Source organism: Colias philodice, chromosome 14 (genome assembly GCF_061535455.1).
Source record: "Colias philodice isolate Cphi_HAF_F1 chromosome 14, ilColPhil1 Martin Lab GWU primary, whole genome shotgun sequence".
NCBI classification, from domain to species: Eukaryota; Metazoa; Arthropoda; class Insecta; order Lepidoptera; family Pieridae; genus Colias; species Colias philodice.
In genome coordinates, this window is record NC_143099.1 from 1,412,426 (window position 1) to 1,437,209 (window position 24,784).

The 24,784-nt window shown below is 34.6% G+C and overlaps 2 protein-coding genes across 3 annotated transcripts in view; one reads left to right on the forward strand and one right to left on the reverse strand.

The window, feature by feature from the left end:
- Positions 1–1,336: 1,336 nt before the first annotated feature.
- On the reverse strand, positions 1,337–4,545 carry LOC149482650 (tRNA-splicing ligase complex subunit ASW-like). The gene is made up of 3 exons (XM_089703358.1): positions 4,380–4,545; positions 3,949–4,302; positions 1,337–1,562 (listed from the first exon to the last, which is right to left on the reverse strand). The coding sequence occupies exons 1-3, from the start codon at positions 4,452–4,454 to the stop codon at positions 1,500–1,502; spliced, it is 492 nt and encodes a 163-aa protein (XP_089559484.1). The 5' UTR covers positions 4,455–4,545; the 3' UTR covers positions 1,337–1,499.
- Positions 4,546–4,843: 298 nt separating this feature from the next.
- The window catches only part of bves (popeye domain cAMP effector bves), a 51,052-nt gene continuing 31,111 nt past the window's right edge, over positions 4,844–24,784 (forward strand). For both annotated transcript variants that reach the window (XM_089703304.1, XM_089703305.1), the window contains exon 1: positions 4,844–5,708. In XM_089703304.1, coding sequence (XP_089559430.1) covers positions 5,226–5,708 — 483 coding nt within the window. In that variant the 5' untranslated portion in view covers positions 4,844–5,225. The remainder of the gene's footprint in view (positions 5,709–24,784) is intronic.

A 24,784-nucleotide genomic window follows, 5' to 3' on the forward strand; every position in this document is an offset into this window, starting at 1 on the left:
ATATCACGTATTAAATTTGCAACCAATCTCAGTGTACGGAACATCTTTTAATATTGAATATTAATTTTTTTTTTTTTTATTAAACTGAATGAGGTTGCAAATTTGTAAATGCACCAGAATAGATGTTTTCGAAGTTTGCAACCAAGTTCCAAAACTTTTGTAATTATTCCGAGACCACCTTACTCGAAAAAATGACCACGAATTAAAAATAATTATAAATAAACATGTTCCGGTCAACAAAAAGGTTGCAAATTTATACAACCGTTCGGTATATATTTCCGATATCTGTGTTAAGTTTGCAGAACTTTTGGAATTTTTTTGCACGACCATACAGCAAAAAATAATTTAATTTCAATTTTAACAATGTTCCGTACACTTAGATTGATTGCAAATTTAATACGTGATATGAAATATTATATCGAAAACTTCCCCAAGTTTGCAGAACTTTTGGAATTTTTTTCACGACCATACAGCAAAAAAATAATTTAATTGCAATTTTAACAATGTTCCGGACTGCGGACAAGGTTGCAAAATGAGATTTATTGTCGTCCCAATGTACCATTCACTTGACCGAAGTTTGAAAACTTTTGGAATTATTGTTAAATTCTCGATTTTCAATGTCGATTCTGACTGATCTATATTATATAAACCACGTATAATACAAATCCAACATAACATATGATCTGCTTGAAATAGTTGAAAATTACCCATCTTTCATACAGGCAACAATATGCTACAGTGAAGCAAATAAGGAAACACAAAGATTAATAAAATGAATATAACTACATACAGTACAATAAAGAAACAAATAATTCACTAGTTGCACTTTTAAGTTTTAATTTAGATTCTTATTATAATAAACTACCCATGTTGTTTGTAATAAAATTCTAAATAAAGTGGAACTAGTGAATTGTGTGTTTCTTTACTATAAAATGCAGTTCCGTCAAGTAGTAACAATCATCATCATCATCATTAGCGGCATGCATTTGTCCACTGCTGGACATAGGCTTCAGTCATGACACGCCACGCCCAGTCATTCGCTCGTTGCCGCCAGTTATGCCCAGCAACCCTGCGGTTGTCGTCACTCCACCTTGTAGCAGGGCGTCCTACGCTACGTTTGCCGAGTCGCGGTCTCCACTCTAAGACATGTGTGCCCCAGCGGTTGTCCGTTCTGCGGCACATATGACCGGCCCACTGCCACTTCAGCTTGCTAATCCGGTGAGCTATGTTGGTAAGTGGTAACAATACAAAGTATAAATTATATAACTACATACCTCTAGCTATACTTGCATGTCCATTATCTTATCCATTAATTTATTGATTTAGTACACCAGGCTTTGAGAAAAGATTTTATTTTTCCCTCACATCAATACATTACAAATATTTTCTATTTACATGGTTTGTTTCACAATAATTACTTAAATCCAAGATTATCACACACATTTATAAACATTCAAAATGCAATGTCAGTCCATTAAATGTAAACTTATTTATAAAAACTACGGCCATGTTATTGGTTTCCTTTCCCTCTTGATTGGTGGACAATCTGTGACAAATGTTGCCTGAAAACAAAACATAATAAAATATTAAATTTTATATTTGGAAACACTTTTATTTCACTAATTTTTGTAGTTTTTAACAATTTTGAAAACAATTCCTATGTTAATTTTAATAAAAATAAATTTCCATGTATGTACCTTTACCAATATAATTATGTGATAGTTTCAATTTTCGAATGGATGGATACACACACACAATCACACGTAAAAAATGTGTGTGTGTGCCGAGCACACATGTCTGAAGTGAAACTTCTTTGGCAAAATTCAAACATACCAAAATCATCACCTTTCTCCATGATGTGACAGTATTGCCATGAGGCAACCTTAAAAAATTAACTCAACGTGCCTAAGAAAGTTTCAGTTCAAAAACACACAACAGTCTTATAGCTTATGAACCAGAAGTATAAAAGTTACATATGGTTTTATTCACAGTTATCACAGTTAGCGTTATATAGGTACTACAGGAAAGTAACTGCTTTAGTGTGCGTCCACACTGAATGCGCGGTGGCGGCGGCCTAGGCGGGCGCGACGAGCGGGCGCTCGCGGTGGCCACACCGACGCGCGAGCTCAAGTAGCGGTTCGACGTTTTTCGGGTGTTGCAAACTTTGGACGATTTGCTATTTTTACTGGACAGTCCGATTTTGAGATGAGATCATTATAGAAGTTGTACACGAAATAAATAAAACAGAGGAATAACGGGTGAATCTTATATGAAGAATTGAGATTATACCCTACAAAATTACTGTGGTGTATATATAAGTGTTTTAGATTGAATCGCACTTATAAATAAAGAAGTTTCACTTCAACAATTAAGTATTTACCGCTATTTTACGAAAAACAATAAGTGTGCGTCCACACTGAATGCGCGGTGGCGGCGGCCTAGGCGGGCGCGACGAGCGGGCGCTCGCGGTGGCCACACCGACGCGCGAGCTCAAGTAGCGGTTCGACGTTTTTCGGGTGTTGCAAACTTTGGACGATTTGCTATTTTTACTGGACAGTCCGATTTTGAGATGAGATCATTATAGAAGTTGTACACGAAATAAATAAAACAGAGGAATAACGGGTGAATCTTATATGAAGAATTGAGATTATACCCTACAAAATTACTGTGGTGTATATAAGTGTTTTAGATTGAATCGCACTTATAAATAAAGAAGTTTCACTTAAACAATTAAGTATTTACCGCTATTTTACGAAAAACAATAAAGGATATAATATAAGAAGTCGAGCGACAAGACCGAACTGGTTTGATACCCCCGCCGTCCGCGCATTGGGTCGCTTGCTGACTAGGCCCGTAGTGTGGCCAGAACGCGCGGATAGGAGAGTTTGAAAACTACGCGCGCTGGCTCGCTCATTACCGTCGCACTAGGCTTCCGCCATAGTCATTTCAATGTGGACGCAAAGGCGCGTTTCATACGTTTGATATTTCGCGCCCGCCGTCGCAACCGCGCTAGGCTCGCAGTGTGGACCTGCACATAGTCATTTCAATGTGGACGCAAAGGCGCGTTTCATACGTTTGATATTTCGCGCCCGCCGTCGCAACCGCGCTAGGCTCGCAGTGTGGACCTGCACTTAGTTTTTCAAATTTTAATAAAAATTCACATATTATTTTATAAATTTTTGGTGGCAAATATTTTTAAAAACAGCAAATCTCAAGTAGATTACAAAATGTTTGAGAAGATAATGTTAAAGAATGTCTGCTTTAATTAATAGCAAAAAAAAATTTTCAGGATTTTAGTTCAATGCACATTTGATTTTTTATTAAACTTTTCTTTGAAGGGCAAGTAAGTTTTTGTCCTGCTAGATCAAGTTAGTTTGTTAGTCTAAACCAGAGATAGAATACAGCATTTTAAGTCAAAATTTGTGTTATTGTCAAATATTTAAAACTATTATAATGTTACTAGCTTATAATGTTACCCGAGGGAGGTTTTGCACTTGTGGTCAAAAAAAGTTCTCATTGGAATATAACATGAAGCCTATTTGCCTTGGAAAAAAACTAGCATTAATCATTCTCTAGTTTCGAGACCATTTCGGGACACAAAAATCATATCATAAAATTGCATTGTTGTGACATGAAAGGAAGAAAATCAAATAATATTCGCATTTATAAAACACTAGCTGCACTTTGCGGTTTCACCTGTGTGGTCCTGTTGGTCTTAGTGTAATGATATATAGCCTATAGCCATCCTTAATAAATTGACTATCTAACACAGAAATAATTTTTCAAATCCGACCAGTAATTCCTGAGATTATCGTGTTCAAACAAACAAACAAACTCTTCAGCTTTATAATATTAGTATAGATAAGGAGCAAGGGCAAAGAAGTAAGGATTGCAAAAACCACAAGAATATTTTGATAAAATAAAAATGTATACATATAAAATACTTACAGGATCAATAGGAATTTTTCTCTTAAATTTATCAGATTCATTGATTACTGGTTTTGTTTCCACTTTCATTTTTTTATTTATGTGTCCTGATAGCAAGTCCGGTGGAGGTCTCAATCTGTCATTCTGAATTGTGTATTTTAAATGAATTTGTGTGCTCTCTATATTTACATGTGCGTTATTTGGCAAATTAAGTTTAGTGGTCGGTTCCGGACTTGTATTTCTGTTTTTATTTAAAACTTTGCCTCTCCCAGAATCCTTGTATTTCCTTTGCCCATAGGGCACACAAAATTGATGAAACAAAGCCAGGAGATCATGCCTCTGCATCGATAGAATATTTGGCACTCTTAAATGTCTCTAAAAACAAAAATAATAAATCACAAACCACTGTACTTTTATATAATTTTGAACGAACACAGTGAACGAATAGATACCTGTTGAATTATATATATTAATTGTTCATTGCTCATGAGTTCAGGATGCAATAACATATCGCAAGACATTGTCATAACGTTTAACTGCTAACACATGAATGATTTGTTTTTATTTTAAGAAATTTGTAAAAATAGCCGCCAAATACAACCATTATCGAAACTTGAAATCGAAGATGTCAATTGTCAATATCAATAATTCTATTTTTTTGTAAAATGTCATTCGAAAATTAAATGTCATCTTGACACTAACCGTCCACAGACAAAATGAAGAACTTTGGTACCAATATTTTTGATGATATATTTGAGCCTCAACTTACTAGCAATTAAAATATCTTTGAATCAACGCATGTTAATATTATCTCGTAATAAAATGCTATATTGATGTATATAATTGGCGAATTATCTTACGAAGTTCTGCTGTCAGATGTCTTGTAGTCTGTTGTTCACTTCACACTTCAGAGTTCAGCTTAATAATCACTATCCAGTTGTCATTTGTCATTCTTTAGGTTTTGATTGTTTGCTGCTCGATATAATCCTTATTTATTTTTAAAATAATTAAGTATTTTAAATTTCAAACGATTTACTAGTCGAAATATTTTTATAAGTGCGAGTTAAACTAAAACAATAATTTTCGTTATCGGTACAGTGCTGTAAAAAAAGTGTTAGTTGCAGTTTATTTATTTTTGAATGAAAAAATAAATCTTGCATTTTCTACATACCTTCATGAATCTAAAAAAAATTAAAACAGCAGTGTAAAAGTGAGATAAAATAGCGCGCAAATGCAATACGTCTTCGAGAAAATATCGATGTGTGGATTGGACCCGGAGGTTTGTGTTCGGTGGGATTATGTTATTTCTCAGTGCCTTAGCGATTGGAATGATAACTGGCCTGCAGAATGTTACCACAGAGTTGACGAGCACGGACAGTGACGTCGCTTCCACGACGGTTTCGGACATGGGGCTGATCGAGACGTCGAAAGCGCCCGAGACTAGCGACTTCGTGAATGTGACGATACAGGAGCGGCCCTCGATGTGGGATTTGTACCTGAACCACTGCCCGCGGTGGAGGCCGATAAATCATATATTTTTTCAAGTGTCGAACGTATTTTTTTTGTTATCGTTTCTCGCGCCCCACACTCCGACGGGACTGATATGGTTGCGTGTGTCGCTGATCCTCGGGTGCGCGTTCTCTGGCCTCTGGGCTTGGAGCATCGAATGCTACTTGGATGCTGTGCTCTGGAACAGTGCATTTGTGATCATAAACTTCATATATTTTGCAATACAGTTCTACTTGATGAGACCTATAAAGTTTCATAAGGAAATTGAGGAGGTGAGTGTTTTTTTATTATTCCCCTTTACATGACAGAATAAATATTTATTTAATATGTTTATATATTAGCTTAATTAAAATTAATTAAGTGAGACTCCATTGTTTCAAGAATTCAAAAATAATTATCATAAGGTTATCAACAATCCAAGGTTAAAAATGCATAATCAAACAAATCTCTTGTGAAACTGATTATTTTAAATTAATTTGGTTTTTATACAAATGTGACAGATTATATTAATTTTGGTAATGTATAAATAATAATTTACATGCATTTACTTTTATGTGATAAATGAAATATGGAACACCATTGTTGTTATACAAGACCAGTTCATCGGAGTGATGTAATATTGCAGTTGCTTCTAACTCAACTTTCAAAGAAATGTTGAATTTTCATGCAGTAATGGTCTTTTTATTTATATTTGATGAGTGCATTTTAAACAATGATAAATACACCATTTTTAATAATAATCATACAAGCTCTTTTCATTCCATTGGATTATAAGGATAACACTTAATGTATTCATAATTTTTAAATGGAGTAATAAGTAGGTAGGTGTATGAAGAACTTTAAAATATGCCCAATAGAAGAATTTCATCAAATATTGCCATTTTAAATGATTATGTTTACTTAGGTGGTTATTGTTACAGATATTCATAGATTTTAAGCTTAGTTTTTAAGCTATTGCATAGCTTCTATCGCGGGCCTTGAGCGCGGGGACCGAATCCAGAAATTCCGTAACGAAAAAACCTCACGCTCCCCACTCCGACGGGCGCGGAGGTGTGGCTTGAAGGCATAGCATGCAATAGCTTTACCGCGGCAGTCCCCGAGTGCCACACGACTTTTTTATTGTACTGTTGGGGTCCCAATCTTTCAACATAAAATAAATATTTAATTAATGACAAGTTTTTCCCTCAAAATGTACAAAACATAGGTATTAACTTTGAGAAGAGGGCAAATTAACTTTTTAATTAATATGTTTAGTAATTAAGAAAATCATTTGATATTACGATTTTCCCATTTTTACGAAATTTACTTTCGGGCGCGGAAATCACGACCTCGTCGTCGGCAATCAATCAATGTTAAAATATAATTATTTCAGCACTTAGATTTTATAATCACACAAATAGTATCTTAATAGAACAATGTTAAAAATTACTAATTAGCGGCTATTTACCGCGAGTTTGTTTTCACTTTTCAGTCCACTTTCGATTTTATTACACTGAGAATCAAATAAGGAGAATAAATAAGGAGAATATAGGAGCTAAAATTATAACGAAATACTTAATGAAACCTTATTCAGATATAATTATTAAGCTATTTTCTTATAGATATCGATATTTTTATTGAATATCCTTAAAAGTAAAATTTTATTGGTATTATTAGAAAGACGCGAAACTTTTTAGTTAAATCCTTAATTGTATAGAATGCCCTTTTTTGGAGATGTTTGTTGTTATTTTACTCCCAAATTTCTCAAACAATCGCGATGTCACTACGTATATTGTTGTTTAAAACAATAAGAGGTTTTCTAAAAGCTCATGCAACCATATTTGTCTCAATGAATCACGTTAGCTTCGAAAGTCAATACATAGGCCGAAAGTGACAGGAGTCGTAGGATCAAGCTATGAGCTGACGAGTTTTACTCCCTTCCTATTTAACAATACTTGTAATATCATATTAAGGCCCATAGCTGGTGCTAAGGGCGTCGACAGTACTCTGCTATGCATCCCGATTTGGGTAGCACGTTGGATTTCGATCCAGCAATTTCCAATCGACTCCGTCTCTGCGATAACAGTCTAAAGTCAAGCCAGCTTTGGACGGCCACGTTTCCGTTTTCCCTGGGAATTCCAAACAAATATTCTCTTCAATCTATTTAATTATGCTAGGATCGAACTAAAGGGAAAGTTTAGTTGAAGGATAGTTATAACTTTGAATAACATTAAGATTTTGATCTCGGTTCAATCCTGGATTTGATGTTAAATCGCTTTCGCAATTAAGACGAATTCAATGCCTCAAAGTTTACTCTAAAGAAAATACGACCGTACATAGATGGACCATACATAAATAGAGCATAAATCCTTATGGTTCGGTTTAGTAAATAAAAATAAGTGCTAGTCTCTAATTAATACTAAAATAATGCCCGAAATCATAATAGACTACAAGCCCGCATATGAAAAAAATATGGGTGAAATGAACCACCAGGGGTCATATCTAGAACGAAAGAAGAGCAAAAAATAATAAGATTCATCACTATGCCGTCACTTGTAAGCTGTCCAACTGAGTGCAGATGAGAATTGAAAAGTACAGGTAGACTCGGTAAATTTTGGTCATATATTTTTGTACGGCATTCTTAACCATCGATAGATCCATTTAAAATAATAAGAAACCGCTCAGTGCCGTACAAAAATGTGGGTCCACCAAGTCGGAATTTTTATTTAATTTCCGAGAGTTACCGGGGGTAAATTTGGTCATTTGACCATGTACGGCATCTGTGTCATACTATTGCTATACTGCTTTTAATCCATTATTCCGCAACGCCGTACAAAAATCATGGGGACAAGGGGAAAAAATCGAGAGTTGCAATCCCCTCTCTTTCCCCACTCCAGGGGGTCATTTGACTAAGTACGGCTTCGGTTCCAAAACATTATCTAGCACTCAAAAGTACTATTAAAAGCAATGCCGTCAAAAAATAATTGTTCTTTTAAATGTATACCAATAATCATCTTAATTTCATCGAATTCTTGATATAAAGAGCTGTAAGGTCATTTGACCCTGTACGGGAACTTTTTTTTTAACATGATATTGTAAAATTCAATTGTTGTATAGTATTGCCGTTCAAAAGAAACCGTTCTAAAAAAAGTTATAGAGAAATGCAAACCCAGAAATTTTGTTAAAGTTTAAACATCGTAGATTAATGAAATATAATAGTTTTCTACACTTTATTCGTTGTTTTAAATAGTATTAACATAGATAAATTAGGAAAAAACGATGCCGTACATTTTTGTGCAGACCACATCTTTAAGGCTGATGAAAGCGACGAAAGCTACAATTTTAAGGGTGCTTTATGGCCATTTGATACAGTACGGCATTAACATATTTTTACCCAACTACGGCAAAGCAAAAGGAGGGTTATGGTTTTGACAGGTCATGTATGTATGTTCATCTATTCCCTCGTAACTTCTAAACTACTTATCAGAATTCGACAAATGACATATCATTAGAAGCGTCTGAATTGTTCACTGGATAATCAGTGACCAGCTAGCTAAAGGCTATATGGGGTTTCACAAAATCTAATGTGGCGCCCTCTAGCGGACAAAACATACAGAGTAAAAAAATAAAGTTAAGATAAATATGCCGTGTTTGGTATCATTTGAAAGCGCTTTACTTGTACATTTTGAATATGTATATATTACTAGCATTTGCTTGTGACTTTACCTGTATTCATGGGCTGATTGAATATAATTCACATCTTTTCGTTCATAGCTTTTTTATTAGTTCATCAATTTAACGGAGTCCATTCCACTTGACTCCGACTTTCCAAGGTGATAATTAACCACCTCGAGCTTCTTAATATTAATGTATATTTATATTTTATTAGAAAAATATAAAGCAAACATTTCGTTATATGGATTTTTTCTTTTTCAGATTTTTCCCCTTTGAACCAACGAAAATGTACGGCACATGAAAAAATATTATCTATGCATAAAATACTTTAAAAATAAATTTATTTCGTGTTGTGTCAAATGACCCCCTGGAGTGGGGAGAGAGAGGGGATTACAACTCTCGATTTTTTCCCCTTGTCCCCATGATTTTTGTACGGCGTTGCGGAATAATGGATTAAAAGCAGTATAGCAATAGTATGACACAGATGCCGTACATGGTCAAATGACCAAATTTACCCCCGGTAACTCTCGGATATTAAATAAAAATTCCGACTTGGTGGACCCACATTTTTGTACGGCACTGAGCGGTTTCTTATTATTTTTAATGGATCTATCGATGGTTAAGAATGCCGTACAAAAATATATGACCAAAATTTACCGAGTCTACCTGTACTTTTCAATTCTCATCTGCACTCAGTTGGACAGCTTACAAGTGACGGCATAGTGATGAATCTTATTATTTTTTGCTCTTCTTTCGTACTAGATATGTCCCGTGGTGGTTCATTTGACCCATATTTTTTTCATATGCGGGCTTGTAGTCTATAACCCTACAGTCCTATTCTGTAGTTATTACTTAGAATACTACGCTGGTCACCCGCTGTTCGCGTCTAAATTGTTTTCCCTTAGCAATAGAGTTGCTTAACATCGAGTTACAAACACTGTGCCCACTGTTTCGGATGTGACAGTTGTACAATTTGTTGTAATGACGGTGCCCGGTAAGGTAACACAACATTGAAATACGTGTTCGGTAGTTAGATATTTTCCATCGATCACCGAAATAGGTCAGCATTTCGATACATATGTAATTTGTTGGTACTGCTATAAGAATTATAGGTACTTAATAATCGTCGAAGTATGTACATTATAAATCATTATTTCATAGGGTAAGAAATATACTTCAAAATCAATTTTAAAACGGAGCCTGAATGTTATGACTTATGACCGATGTCTTTTGATTTCTGTACTAATGTTACGTTAAATTTTAGGTTACGCTGATACCTAAGTTTTAAAAAATGTTGGGTACACACTACACACAGATCCTACGTCTTTGTTCATACTAATTACTAACTAATATTAAACACATGAAAGTGCGTTTATTTATCTGGCCTTCTTACACGTCGCAAAGGAGCTATTGAGGGGTGTGATTTTAAGTGTATAGAGACCAAATAACAACATAGAAAGCTAGTATACAAACAAAACTGCCATCATAACATAGAAACTGTACAACTTCCTAACGCTTGTACTTGAATTAGTTATTATTCCGATTGCTAACATTTCCGTCGAATGATGTGGATTGTGGTATGTAGATTGTTATCATATGCTGATAACATTACGTTGAATTACATATGTTGATTGTCCTTGCATAATTACAATTTAGATAAGAATTTTCAGAACACGTAAATTATGCTACTGTTATGATAAATATGTAAACCTAAAGATTTCGATTGTTCTTCCATACTAAAATAAGCAAGTTGAAATTTATTTTATAGGCAGGATTAGAACCACGCGAGCAAAGCCATCAGCTGAATCTTCGGAATAATACTATTTTGTGTGAGGTATTTCTGTTTAAAGCTCAATCTTTTGCGATTTATTAAACACACATTTCTTATTCATTGATTATTAACTTGGACCATCGATGTAATCGAACACGAAAAACATTTTATATTGAAGGTAGGGGAGGTCCCTTGTTTTTATAAACAGTATTTAATTTCACCTTTGATCCAATATGCCGTATTACGTAAAGGGAGTATCACGCAGGTGTTGTTATTGTCACAAAAAAGTTGAACAATACTTGATAAGGTCTATCAAATGTTCAAAACAAAATGCCCTGGTGTTCCTGGTAGAGAATCCAAGAGATCGTGAAAAATGTCACTTGGTAAGCCACAGTTGCAAATTGGAGAATGTAGAAATATAAAAATCAAACACATAATTCCCCTTAAACTGCTTAATGAAAATCTTATTTTGTTTTTCTTTCCTTAATGCTTTTGCATTTACTCAGTACTTCAAAAACATTACATAAATGTTATTATAAGTTATATGGGTATTAAAGTTACAACACAGGAAGTTCGTTCTCATATAATTAATGGTTTGGTCAAAGAAAAGGCACTTACAGAGACAGTATAAGTGCACTATTAATGCCTAGATGGTTCAGGGGTGGTATTTTCCGGAAGGCACTGTCTTTGTCATCAGTCTACAGGAAGAACTAATATTTATTACGGGAAATTGCGAAAGGTGCCGGCGGCTTCTTAATAACTGTATACGTAGTTATGCAAATGGGAGCTTTAATACATGAGACTTGGTGGCAAGTTTACCAACTTCATATATTGTTTTGAAACTTTGATATGTTTTAATACGAGGGTCGGTTGAGAGGTTGGGATATATCAGCATAACTTAAAGAAACTGAAGAAGGAAAGTTGGGTCAGTTGTATAACATCGGGTTCGTAAGTGGCCCAAATGGTTATCCTTTTTATCGAGAAATGTTTAATATAAAGCATGAAACCTATCAATTCAACTTTTGCGTGATACTTGAGTCTAAAATATTTGTTTATTTTATTTTTGGAAACATCCGATGCATATTATTTTTGGACATAACTATATAATGTTTCAGTCCAGGCTTTGTCAAAGTTATAATAGAGAACAAATTTCAGACGTCAAAAGTATCACGTTCAAATTCTGCTGCGGTTTGAGCAATGTTTAACTCTAGTTACGTATGCATCTAAAGTCTAAACTATTGCAAATGAAAATTCAAAAATAACACCGGAAAATTTGAAATATGGGGAAATAGTTGACGTGTATGGGCAGGGTTGATTTTTCTTCTGAAAAAAGTAAATTTGACTATTATTGCAAACACTGAAATGTTTTTAAATCCTGAGGCTTTTGGCAGGCAGGATTATGCAGTAAGACAGGATTGCGATGTACGTTTTGCCACCAATACATGCCCACAATTGAATTGCACCATTGTCACGGTACACCCCCAAACAGCCAGATTCGAAGAAATGTTTTTTAAAAATGAATTTGTGCACGACTTGTTACGAAACAAATGATTGTTTGAAGGGGTCATTTAACTTGGACAACTAGGTTAAGTGTTCTCTATCGCACGATATATTAGATTTAACTGCGGCTTACAGCCTGGGAGTATTTAAAGCGTTTATTGGAAATATGGCCGCTTTGATAAATATTGTACATAAATAGTACGTTAATGGTTGTGGAAATGGGGTGAGATAGTTTTAGTCAACTGATATCTTGGCTGTTTCGTAATTCTATTACTATGAGCATGATTTGACCGTGTTTATAATTTAACGTTGTAAGGCATTTATAAATATGTGCTGTATCTTCCCACGAATGAATGAGAAATAAGGAATAAGGAAAAATGGATAACAATATTTGTAGTGGGTAGTTAATCATGTCAAAATTTGATCTTAATCCATGTCGAAAAGTCATTCAATTGACGCATTGTCTAAAAAGTTAGATCAAGGCTTTACTGGTTTGCTATCGCTAGCGATTATAAGGTCTAAAATTGCTTGCATGTATTTATTTATAGTTTATACCAGTGTCAGTACACGCTTATTCTCCTTAAAGGATTTTGATTGGTGTAATACGATTGAACAGTTTGTACCAAATATACGACACGGGGCATTACGCTTGTTATCCAATTACGTTTAAATGTACACAAGTGATAGGCAGATAAGAGGATTTCGATCAAGGTCATCTGGCTGGCTATCTAAAACTATATTTAACACTGGACAGTACGAAAGATCGTGTTTAAAATATTTTTGGATAATTATTTCATTTATTGACTCTTATTTTTTTCATATAATATTTAATACTAGCTGAGATAATAAAGTCTAGTTGTTAAAAATTGAGGTTTCTTTGATACAAACCAATCTTTGATATTTTTGCGTTGTGACGTCACGATTCCATTGATGACCTTGTCAATGACGTAATTCAGGAATTATCACCAAGTATTTTCTTGATGGAACTGCATCTTTATCACGTAATTCACACTTGAGAAGAAACTGAAGAACATTAAACTACCTCATTATGGAAACCGGTTCGTATTTTATCAAATTAATGTAAGTAAGTACTTACATATTTCTTTTAACAATTAAATAATAAAAACAAGTGAAACTAGAGAAGTGAAAGTGGTTTAAATTTAGTATTCCTTATGATTGTTTTGTACAATAAAGAACTCTACTTCATCCATTCATGGTCCCTTAAGAGCTTCCCATTTATTATTTAATAGACTTTTAATAATGAATAATTGAACTGAAGCCGTAATAAAAACTTTACAAGGAAATGTTTGACATAATTTAACCTACCAGAAATTTGTTTTGTAGAAATGTTCAAGGTAATTTTCAAAAGTGCTCGGACGTCTTTTTATGGAAATTATTTATTTATATATTAAATTGAAAATTTAGTATCCTTTACGAATATTTAACCAAATTCCTACTTGTAGGTGTCGAATATGTTTGGGGCTTTGTACAAAAGTGATTTTGAACAATATCAAGGAAAAAAAGAGTGTGTGCCGAGCCTACGTGTCAGAAGTCAAACTTCTTTGGCAATATTCAAAGATACAAAAATCGTCGCCTCACTCCATGACGTGACAGTATTGCCATGCCGCGACCTTGAAATTTTACTCTCAACTCGCCTAAAGAAGTATCACTTCAAAAATTATTATTGGACACCATCTGCATCTGTCTCATCTGTATAAAATAAACGGATTTCAGATGCTTTATACCAAATCTGATGTAAATTAATTATTGGTAAAATTTGAATAGGAATGTGCGTGTAGGTGTGCGTGTGTGTACGTACATACGTGTATGTGGAAGAAAAAGAATAAACAAATAAACAGGAACGAATAAAGCACTTTTGCTGCATCCGACGTTTATAATAAACTAGGCAGGTACTTTGCCGATAACATAATGAAATTAAAGACAAGTGAATTATTACAACAATGCCCAACAATAGATTATAGGTACATGATCAGAGTTCAAATGTTGTGGTCTAGATTTTGTAATACGTGTATTGTTCTAGAATTGCTTGTTTATTACTCCACATGGCCGTATAGATTTCATTTCGGTATTATTGGTACGTGAGATGAAATCTATTGCAGCGTTATGGACCTAGATTGTGAGCCTAGACAAATATTTTACTGTGTGTGTAAATAAGTTATTGAGGTTTCAGAAAGGATATTTCAATCCTAAGTAAACTTATTAGACAACTAGCTTTCCACCCGCAGCTTCGCCCGCGCAGTCAAAGAAAAACCCGCATAGTTCCCGTTCTCGTGGGATTTCCGGGTTAAAACCTATCCTATTTCCCGGGATAAAAAGTAGCCTATGTCCTTTCTCGGGTATCAAAATATCTATATACCAAATTTCATGCAAATTGGTTCAGTAGTTAAGGCGTGATTGAGTAACAGACAGACAGACAGAGTTACTTTCGCATGTATAATATTAGTATGGATTACCTAATATAGAAAGGCCACCTGTAAAATGTCAAAAGAAAAAACATTTTTGAGAAGATATTCGACGAGTTAAAGTTTTAACAAAAGATTGAAAAATCTGGCCTGCATATTTATACAAGATTTTATATATATTATGTCGAGTTTAAAACCTAATTTATTTTCCATGTTTCCATTCTGTTTAGACAGATATTACATAATTCAAATATTAAACCTTGATTACAACTGGCAGGTTGAGATGCCTCCACGCCGATACGGGCTGAATAATGTTATGAATAAATCACGATTTCGATTATTTCTTAAGCGTTAAAAATTTACAATGCTCTCTAATAATTTAACTCGAGAAATCCTAACTGCTAAATTCTTAAATATTTGATGTAGGTACCTACCTCTACAAATATAGTATGGTAGGCAAATTCATTGTACACATCTTGTAGTTTGTTCAATAACAGAATGCTTAAAATAATACCTTTTATAAAAATATATTCACGTAATATCGCCAAGTCCTGCTTAATAATTCTGACCGCATCATATCGTGCCATTAAAATTTATTGGTGAAACTCAAGTGATTTAAGTTTAACGCTCAAATCTACGGAAATTTGAAACAGTCTACATTAATAAGAGGCTTTTTGTTACTCTTTTTTTATTTTATATTTCACGTTCACCTGGACGCTTTTTAATTAATCTCAGAAAAGAATAACTGGAGAAAAAATATTTATTATTCACTTGTTCTGGCCCGCGGCTACGCTCTTGTGGTGGGATAAAGTGTATGCTATTTTGTTCTATTTCTAAGTAAATAGCAGTTCTAGATTTATAAGATTCAGAACAGCGCAATCTTGAAACTGCGCAACAGTATTTGTTTCTTATTATTTAGTCTCGGTTTCCTTTGTCTTTCTGTGATTTTGAATTTGTTAGCAATAGAAAAATATCTGCTGCACTAGACCTATTCCTTTCTATGGAACCCCAATAAGCTACTTATAACCCATCAAAAGACCACCAGTACGTCGATCGATAACGTTAAAAAGTTCACCGGCAATAAATTGACCTGTTTTATATTTCAACCCCATAAGCGCAGCGTATGAATAGGCAGGCAAGGGGTAAATAGGGCGGTGCGAATGACCTATAAATGGGAGGGCTCGTAGCGCACGCAGTTTTTGTGCGACTTTGATTAACTATTGTCTATGTGGAGTATAAATTATCTACACGTCTAAAATACAGTAGTTTAAAGAGTTTTGGTTTGGTAAGAAGGTAGGATTTGAAGTTTGTATGCAATAGATGGATCGAATACATTATTACACCAGAAGAAAGTTTTGTTATTTTTAAGCTACTTATTTGTTATTTTCTTTAAGCTTTTGACAGTATCGTTTTAATACAGCTAGAGTCAGGGTGTATGTCTAGTTATCTAAATCATTTTCAGAGAAATTATAAGCGTTTTACCAAGGCTATAGGTTTGAGGTTGAGTAGACTAATTATTCATAAGTCAAGATGCGGCACATAAAGCTGATTACCTACTTGACTATAGATTAGAGTCGATGGGAAATGCATGTGCATCATTATCTCAGGTGGATAATTGTAATCCTATGAAATAAAGTGAATAGTAAGCATGACGTTGTGTAATTTCCATAAATCAAACAAAAACAACATCTACTTATGGTGGGAATTTTATACTGTTTCTCAAGTGAAAACTTTGTCTTTGATTAACAAACTATTGTCTATGCTTATAGACAATATTCTATGAATGTAAAATTCTCTTGTTTACCCAAACTTCGAAACTAAACTTCTTTTCGGGACATTTTCGATAAATATGAGTCGTATAGGATGTTGGCCGTGTCAAATAGTGGTTCGAATTTAAGAATATTTTTGTGTTAGATAAGTCCATTTATCGGGGACTAGCTGCGCTCCGCGGTTTCACCCGCGTGGCTCCGCTCCTGTTGGTCTTAGCGTGATAATATAGAGCCTATAGCCTTCCTCGATGAATGGGCTATCTAACACCGAAAAAATTTTTCAAATTGGACCAGTAGTTCCTGAGATTAGCGCGTTCAAACAAACAAACATACAAGCTTTATAATATTAGTATAGATAAGCGATACGCAATATGTAACATCACTTACTACCAAAAGAAGCGAACCATGAAAAAAGTTGTAAAACTCACAATATAGTTATTCCTTTTGGGAGCAGGCGAAGTTGTGTATATCAACTAGTATTAGATAAAGTTATGTGATCTGTGTCACAAAAAGCAATCTTGTTTTTCTGACAATATCTTACCTTTCCCAATAAACTTATATTGAATGGATTTGATGAATGCAGGGGTCAAACGATTGCTAGGGTTTGAACGTTTCCAGAATTTCGAATCACTTTGATGTCCCATACCTTCAAAAACCATCGTAAGTGGAAATATTCCGGATATTTTAGAAATTTCATTCGAGCTACTATCTTCGCTACCGCCATCATCATCATCATTTTCTTCGTCTAATTTGTTTCCATTGTAATTGTAACATAGCCTTTTTTTTTAAATTGGAGTCATAGTAGGTACATATGTACTTAGGTTGTAACTATAGGTATATTTATAAGAATCTTGTCAAAGTGTCGGTAAAACTTTAAACAAGATGAGACTTGGGTCATAGAATGGACTCATACTTTATTATCGTCTCTCTCTAGAATCGTCTCCACAGATATAGATAAAATAAATTAGGAGTGAGGATAGTTAATCTTTCCGTATTTAATTTGGTAGGTAGTGCCGCTAAGTTCTAATCGACCAAGCCTGTCATTAGTTATATTTAAGTAAACGTCTTATGTTGGTATACGAGTAGTTTATCATGGAGCAGAAACAGTACTGTAAGTTTTTAAAAAGGTTTTAATTTCTGAAAGAGCGAAAGCATCTGTTCTTGTAAGTCTGCTGCAAGTAACCACACTTATCCTTTTTTATTTAAGCACTAGTCTATGTACTAAACTCTCGAATGAAACGAGATTATTATCGCTATAATGTTCCTGCATATCTTATACATGTAAAAATGAAACCCGTTTTCCTTGGTCACGGCATCACGCGTGAACGGGAGGACCGATCTTAATCATAATATTATATTGTATCGCAAAATAGATTGTATATAAGGTAACGACATGATTCAAGACATTGTCTCGTCAATAGAATTATGAGGAATTCTATAGAAAATATATATGGACTGTAGGTATATAATCTCGTGCTATTCCGCTTTTTATGAAAAATGTTGGTAAGAGGTGACGTGGATTTTACGTGGAGGCTACGTGATAAAATTGTCCTCGCAGAATGAGGATTGTCGTATAAAAATATGGTGAAATAATTACTAAGTATGGAAAGTCCGACAAAATTGTTATGTCACTCCAGGGCACTATTTATGACCTAGGTTCAGTGCCAATGGTCCAGCTCATTCAGCTACAGTAATGACATAATACTCAAAGGCAGATTGACCTACTTTTATCTGTAACAGAGATTCAAGTTTTTATTATGAAAGCCAAAGATTTAGTTCGATTTGTACCTATATTTTTGGGTCAGGAATTTATTGGGTCAGCATTTATTTTCGTTTGTGGAAAATATGAATTTGAAACCAAAGGTGTATCCGGTGTATCGTTTGAACTGTACTATCTATCGAATTTTATTATAATTATTTTTCTTATATTCAACAACGTTTATGACTTAACCAAGATCTTACTTTTACCTACGCTATCTGTGAACTAAAGGTTCATTATTGTCTTGACAAAAACAAACTGACCTACAAAATAAACTTAATAAGTCGGTAACAAACCCAACCCAACATTATCAGAAATAACTGAGGAAACATTAAAGTTATTTTATTATAATACACAATACACATAAACCTTAATACAGGCTAATGTTAAAAGTATGAAAACAGTACCCATATAAACTCCTGGTTGTGGTGATATACGCGTGTTTCCCTTCTGTACGATTTTACAAACACATCACGTCCTCGCGTAGGAAATAAGTTTTCCTGTGAAAAGAAGACTGTTATGTGAGGTACTATTGTGTCTGCTACCTGAAAAGCCTACGGAGTATTTCAATACTGGATTTGTTTAAAAACTGTGTCATTACTTTTCCATCGTACCCTGAATTTAAAGCGTCTGTTCTTATAAGTTATAGGTCAGAGCACAAAGTAAAGACTAAAAGTCCCTAAATTATTAAAAACTCGATTTATGTTGATAATGCTGGGTCGAGATTGATTATACGACGTCGTCAATTAATTTAGATTGTATCTTTTAATCTCGTTGCAAAGTCTATTTTGTTTTCTACCAACATTCCGCCCGCAGCTATGCTTACGTGCACTTCGTTTTATCGCATGCTAATTTCGAACCCCTATTTTACATCATTAAAACTTCGTTTTCGCGGCGAAAAGTAGCTTATTCTCCTAGGTCTAATATTTCCTCACTAAAACCGTATCAGATATTTTGGCATGAAAATTATTCAAATTTAAAAGCTTTTATGGCGATAATACAGAGGAGGTATATCTTAAAAATATATTTTACATTAAATTCTTTTGATATTCGTCTTAGTTTATGCAAACATCATTCTGAAAAAAATATAAACTGAATATATACGTGAAGATAACTCGCAGTGAAATTACTGTCTACAATATGCCAGCTGTAGCAGATGATATGAGATCCATCCTACATCGTACAAGAACACGTGCGAGTGGTTAATTACTTCGTCTTGATTAATTAGTCATTGTCCCATTGGGAGGATCATGGGTATTAAAAGACAGTTTCAGCACTAGTTCATCAAGCTTATTGTGTAATACTTATTTGTAAGGTTAACTTACACATAGGCTAAACAGAACATATCCAGAATCTGTAAAACCTATCTTCAAGAGTGTGATATGAAAAATCCACCAAAAATTATCCGCTTGAGTCAGGAATTGACAGATCACACATCACCTAAATAGGTACCAAAGATATTCCTTAACTCGGAATCAGAGCGTATTTCGCTTTGGGCATGCTCGATTTATCTTCGCTAGTCTTCTAAACTACAAACCACGGTAGCGTCAAATAAACAAGTAAACATTCTGAGATTTACAAATCGCTATCCATTTCTAAATTTAACAAAGCTTGTAAAGTTGTAAGTGCTCCAGTTTAGACAATTTTTCGGTATAAAGGTGTACAATAATTTTTTAATGTTCTAACTGTACTGTAAACTGGCTATGTTAATGTGGTCTGTGATGAACAACATAATATTTTGAAAATATTTCACCAGTAAAAAGCTAGTGAATTACATTTCTAGAGACAGGGTATCTTCGTCTTAATTCTGGTTCTACAGGGACCGAGTCGATAGTGCAGGATATAGAAAATTAATACCCCATTACTGAAGATTATTAGCTGCTTACAGTTCATCTTAAAGCATACGAAAACAGAGGACACGATTCTTAAATAACGCTCGCTACACGGCTCAGATTGATTTATGCAAAGCTTCCAATATTGCATCAAGTCGAGGGTTCGATGCGATTCTGTGCTAGCTCCTGTTATCGATTCGCTTACACTCAAATGGATTTATGCATGTGAAATGAGGTTTGCTTGTACGAACATGGCTGCTGACCGAGTATTTGTTTGGGTAAGAGGAAAAGATTTCTTTAAGATTATGAGAAATATATAGGACGCTAGGTATAAGGACCTATTGTGGAAGAAATGCAGCAAAAAATTTAATTTCAATTTGAGGAATAATTCCGAATTTGAAAGGACCAATTTAAACTGAATTTATTTGCACGTTAAGCCGTTTTAGAAATGCAGTAGCCATGATGGTTTTTTTATAGAAGGGTTAGTAAAATTGATTAGTTACGCTGTCTAGGGTGGCGCAAGATGAGGTAATTACAAATTCATCTGTATAATATAACGAGGTATATGTTATTCCTTTTTTATGCCATAGTAGACCCCGTCAAGTAGCCTCATAGAAAACGTTGATGTTGTATTAACCGTCACACGCATTATGTGTTTGCAGTATATTATATGGAAGCCTTTACACTACAATAAAAAAATGTTAATTTTATAACATAAAATATTGCCATTCTTGAATGGAACACTGTTGACCAGAATTAGCACAGAGTAAATCTATTTAAAATTCTTTAAAAAGTCGACAACTCGTTGTTGCGAAGGCTGTAGAGCGCTGCAGTCTTGAGTACTTAATAGTCTTATAGTATTAGCCTATATTTTTAATACAGTTTAATTTACGTAATCACTACTTTTCAGGTATAAGTTAAAAATTGCGCCGTTCGCTTAATTATCTGCAAAGGCCCTTTCTTAAGCGGCTTATGTTACGGTTTTAGGACCAAAGATGATAAAAACCATTATTATTGGTGTACTAGCTGTTGGCCGCGACTTTGTTTGCACGGGAATATTGTGTTTGTTTCCAAGTGATTGGTAAACAGTGTTATTTATATAAACATCTCTGTTATTATCTAGTTTTCGTAGATATACTCACCAATGAAGAATTAAGATCTTGTTTACTGGTTGCAATGGTCCTAATTTAATTTTCCGACCTTGCACTAAGACGACTGCTTTTATTACCACCAAACATGGCTAAAATATTTCGCTCCAACGTAAAAAGTGTCCTATTATATGGTAGTGAAACGTGGAGAGTTACTAAAGCTATCACGCAAAGAATCCAGGTCTTCGTCAACCGATGCCTCCGCCAAATATTAAGAATTTACTGGCCCGAGAAAATATCAAACGAACAACTGCTGGAACGCTGCCACGAGACGCTGATTTTGCGCCAAATTTCACGCCGCAAGTGGAAATGGATCGGCCACACTCTCAGAAGAAACACATCGCATATACCCAGGCAAGCCCTGGAGTGGACTCCCCAAGGGAAAAGGAAGCGTGGCCGTCCTAGGCAATCCTGGCGTCGTTCGGTGGCGGCGGAAGCTAAGGCGATTGGGTTGACGTGGCCGGAGGTGAAGAGCGTAGCCCAAGACAGAACGCGATGGCGGCGCACTGTGGACGCCCTCTGCCCCACATAGGGGACATAGGACAATAAGTCAAGTAAGTCAAACATGGCTAAGAACTATCTAGTCACTCGTCACCTTAAAAGGTCGCTCTTAATTTCGGAGCAACGATGTTTTATATACAAACAACGTACCTCGGATTTTAAAGTATTGACACCTCTTAGTGGAGTGAATATATTGGTCTACCTAATTATTTTATCTAAATGTTAAGCTTAATAAAATAGAGGCATTATAAGCTTTTAATGCATCTATTTAGTCAGGTTTCCAAAAAATTTGCTAAGTATGTATCCCTTTCTTATTATCCTTTGGCGACAGATGAATAAAGGCGGTTATAAGCACAGATTATTAGCTACTTGCCAGGTAATAATAGACCATCCAATAATCAACATTTTAAACTCTATTGACGAAAACTTGTATCATAATATTGTGTGCACAAACACAAGGCAGGCAAACGCGCGCATATTTTTTGTTTGAGTTTCTACCTGTTCCGGTGATATTGAAATTTTTAACTGATGATGCATGTTACAATGCTGGTGAGATTTAATGTTACTCTAGTTCATATTACAAATTACCTTTGTGAATAAATTTTGTTTCGAAAGGCTTTTTAGAACACGTTATATACAGTTGTTCCTGTAAATTTATTTTATTTCAATCTATTCATCTTATAAAACTGAGAACTATAGATGCCCTTTAAAGGTCTTTGGGAGCTTTGTAGTTATTAATATCTAATTCTTCTTTTAGTATTAATCTACTAAAACTTTTGATAATTCCTTAAATTTTATCGTTAATTTTACACGATCCAATAACATTCAAGGCAAGGAGACTTATTGTTTACTTGTTTCGTTTCAAGGCGAACACTTTTTAATGGACAATTCGCATTTTATCGAGTGAAACGAAAGATCACAGTGTCAAAGCAAAGTTACGTCATCCCGCTGTAAAACATTTTATCTAAATCTTTATTTGACAAAGACTAATTAATATGGGCGACCTTTGAGTACGGTATTTAGTAAGTAATTAACTAATAACATTGAGTTACATGTTATGTTTTTCTTGGCTTCGATAGTTATGAGTGGGTAAATTATGATCTATAAATAGGTTTGGCTGGAGGTGGAGGATTTTATACGAAAGATATACACGCAAGATATATTGAAGTATTAAGTGCTTATATGAAGATGATTATTTCGCCCAGGGTTAGAGAATTGGATAGGGTAGTATGGGTAAGATGTATAGAAGGGTTGAGAAAATGCCTTGACTAAGTATTAAAATTATGTGTGAAAACATGCTATAAATATGATACTGATAACTAGCAATGTTATCGCACGCCGTGAAAAAAATTGATGTGTGTGATGTGATCGAAATTTTCCCACAGGAACGCTGCAAGTTTCCATTGTAAAAATTAGCTTTTTTATGAAAAGTGGAGGCAACAGAGCAGACGTGTCACCTGATTGGTGATCAGCGTCGCGTCGCCTATATTCACCGAAACATCATGAATTTATGCCCAGGTTTAAAATTTTATAAGATCCATGTTTCTGACGGGATTTAGTAATATGATACCAACTATTGGAACTTTCACATGCCCAATAGAAGATTCAGTTTAGATGATTAACTTCTTATATCCTCGTATAAGTACTGTTAAATCATGTGTTATGTATACAAAACATTTTGCCTGAAATTAGCTTGGTATGAAAATACAATAATTTTGATAACGATCGGTAATGTACGCGACAGGAATTTAAAATGTAAATGAAGCTCTTAAGGTGTTTGATAAACTTCAATCGGAGTCACATTGCGTGCGCGTGTAGAATTAACGAAATTGAAATTCACGAAATGTAAGACGTCGTGTACCTATGTACTTTTTGTAGTAAATACTAGTTTTTTTTTTAATAAAAGTACATATACACGACTATACAATTCAATCTTTCCTTGTTTTATTTTTACGGCCGTAATAATTTAGCTTTCCTTATATTACTTTTTCGATTTGTCTTCAAAATTTCTTTAACACCTAATATTTTGCCTTAACAACAAACCTGACACTGGTAATTAACAGCCTTTACACCAACACAGACCTTAGTTTCGTCTATTTGTGTAAAATGAGAAATATGCGACTCCTACACGAATTCGGTGCTTCTGGATTTTTTCGTAGCTAGGTAGATTAAAACCAGAATTTTTGTGTCCTCTCATTTAAATATTACAAAGTGAAACAATGTTTTATGCTGATCATTCTTGCATGCTTGTAATCCACGTTGATTAAACCGCGTCACACGGCTGCTGAACTCTCTCTGTAATTAATTTAATAGTGAGGTATTCATTACGGACTAACATTAATTAATTGTTCATAACGCTGATTGACACGTCCGGTGTCGTGGAAATGTGCGCAACGAGTGAGTGTCGAGCGTTCGATTTTTTGAAATTCGAATCTGTCATTTTTAGGGTTCCGTAGCCAAAATGGCAAAAACGGAACCCTTATAGTTTCGTCATGTCCGTCTGTCCGTCTGTCCGTCTGTCCGTCTGTCACAGCCGATTTACTCGGAAACTATAAGTACTACAGTGATGAAATTTGATGGGAATATGTGTTGTATGAACCGCTACAAAAATATGACACTAAATAGTAAAAAAAAGAATTGGGGGTGGGGCCCCCCATACATGTAACTGAGGGATGAAATTTTTTTTTTCGATGTACATACCCGTGTGGGGTATCAATGGAAAGGTCTTTTAAAATGATATAAAGTTTTCTAAAAAACATTTTTCTTAAAGTGAACGGTTTTTGAGATATCAGCTCTCAAAGTCGTAAAAAGTATGTCCCCCCCCCTCTATTTTTATAACTACGGGGTATAAAATTCTAAAAAAAATAGAGGTGATGCATGCTAATTAACTCTTTCAACGATTTTTGGTTTGATCAAAGTATCTCTTATAGTTTTTGAGATAGGTTGATTTAACTGTAATTTATTATATTTGCTGCTACGGAACCCTTTGTG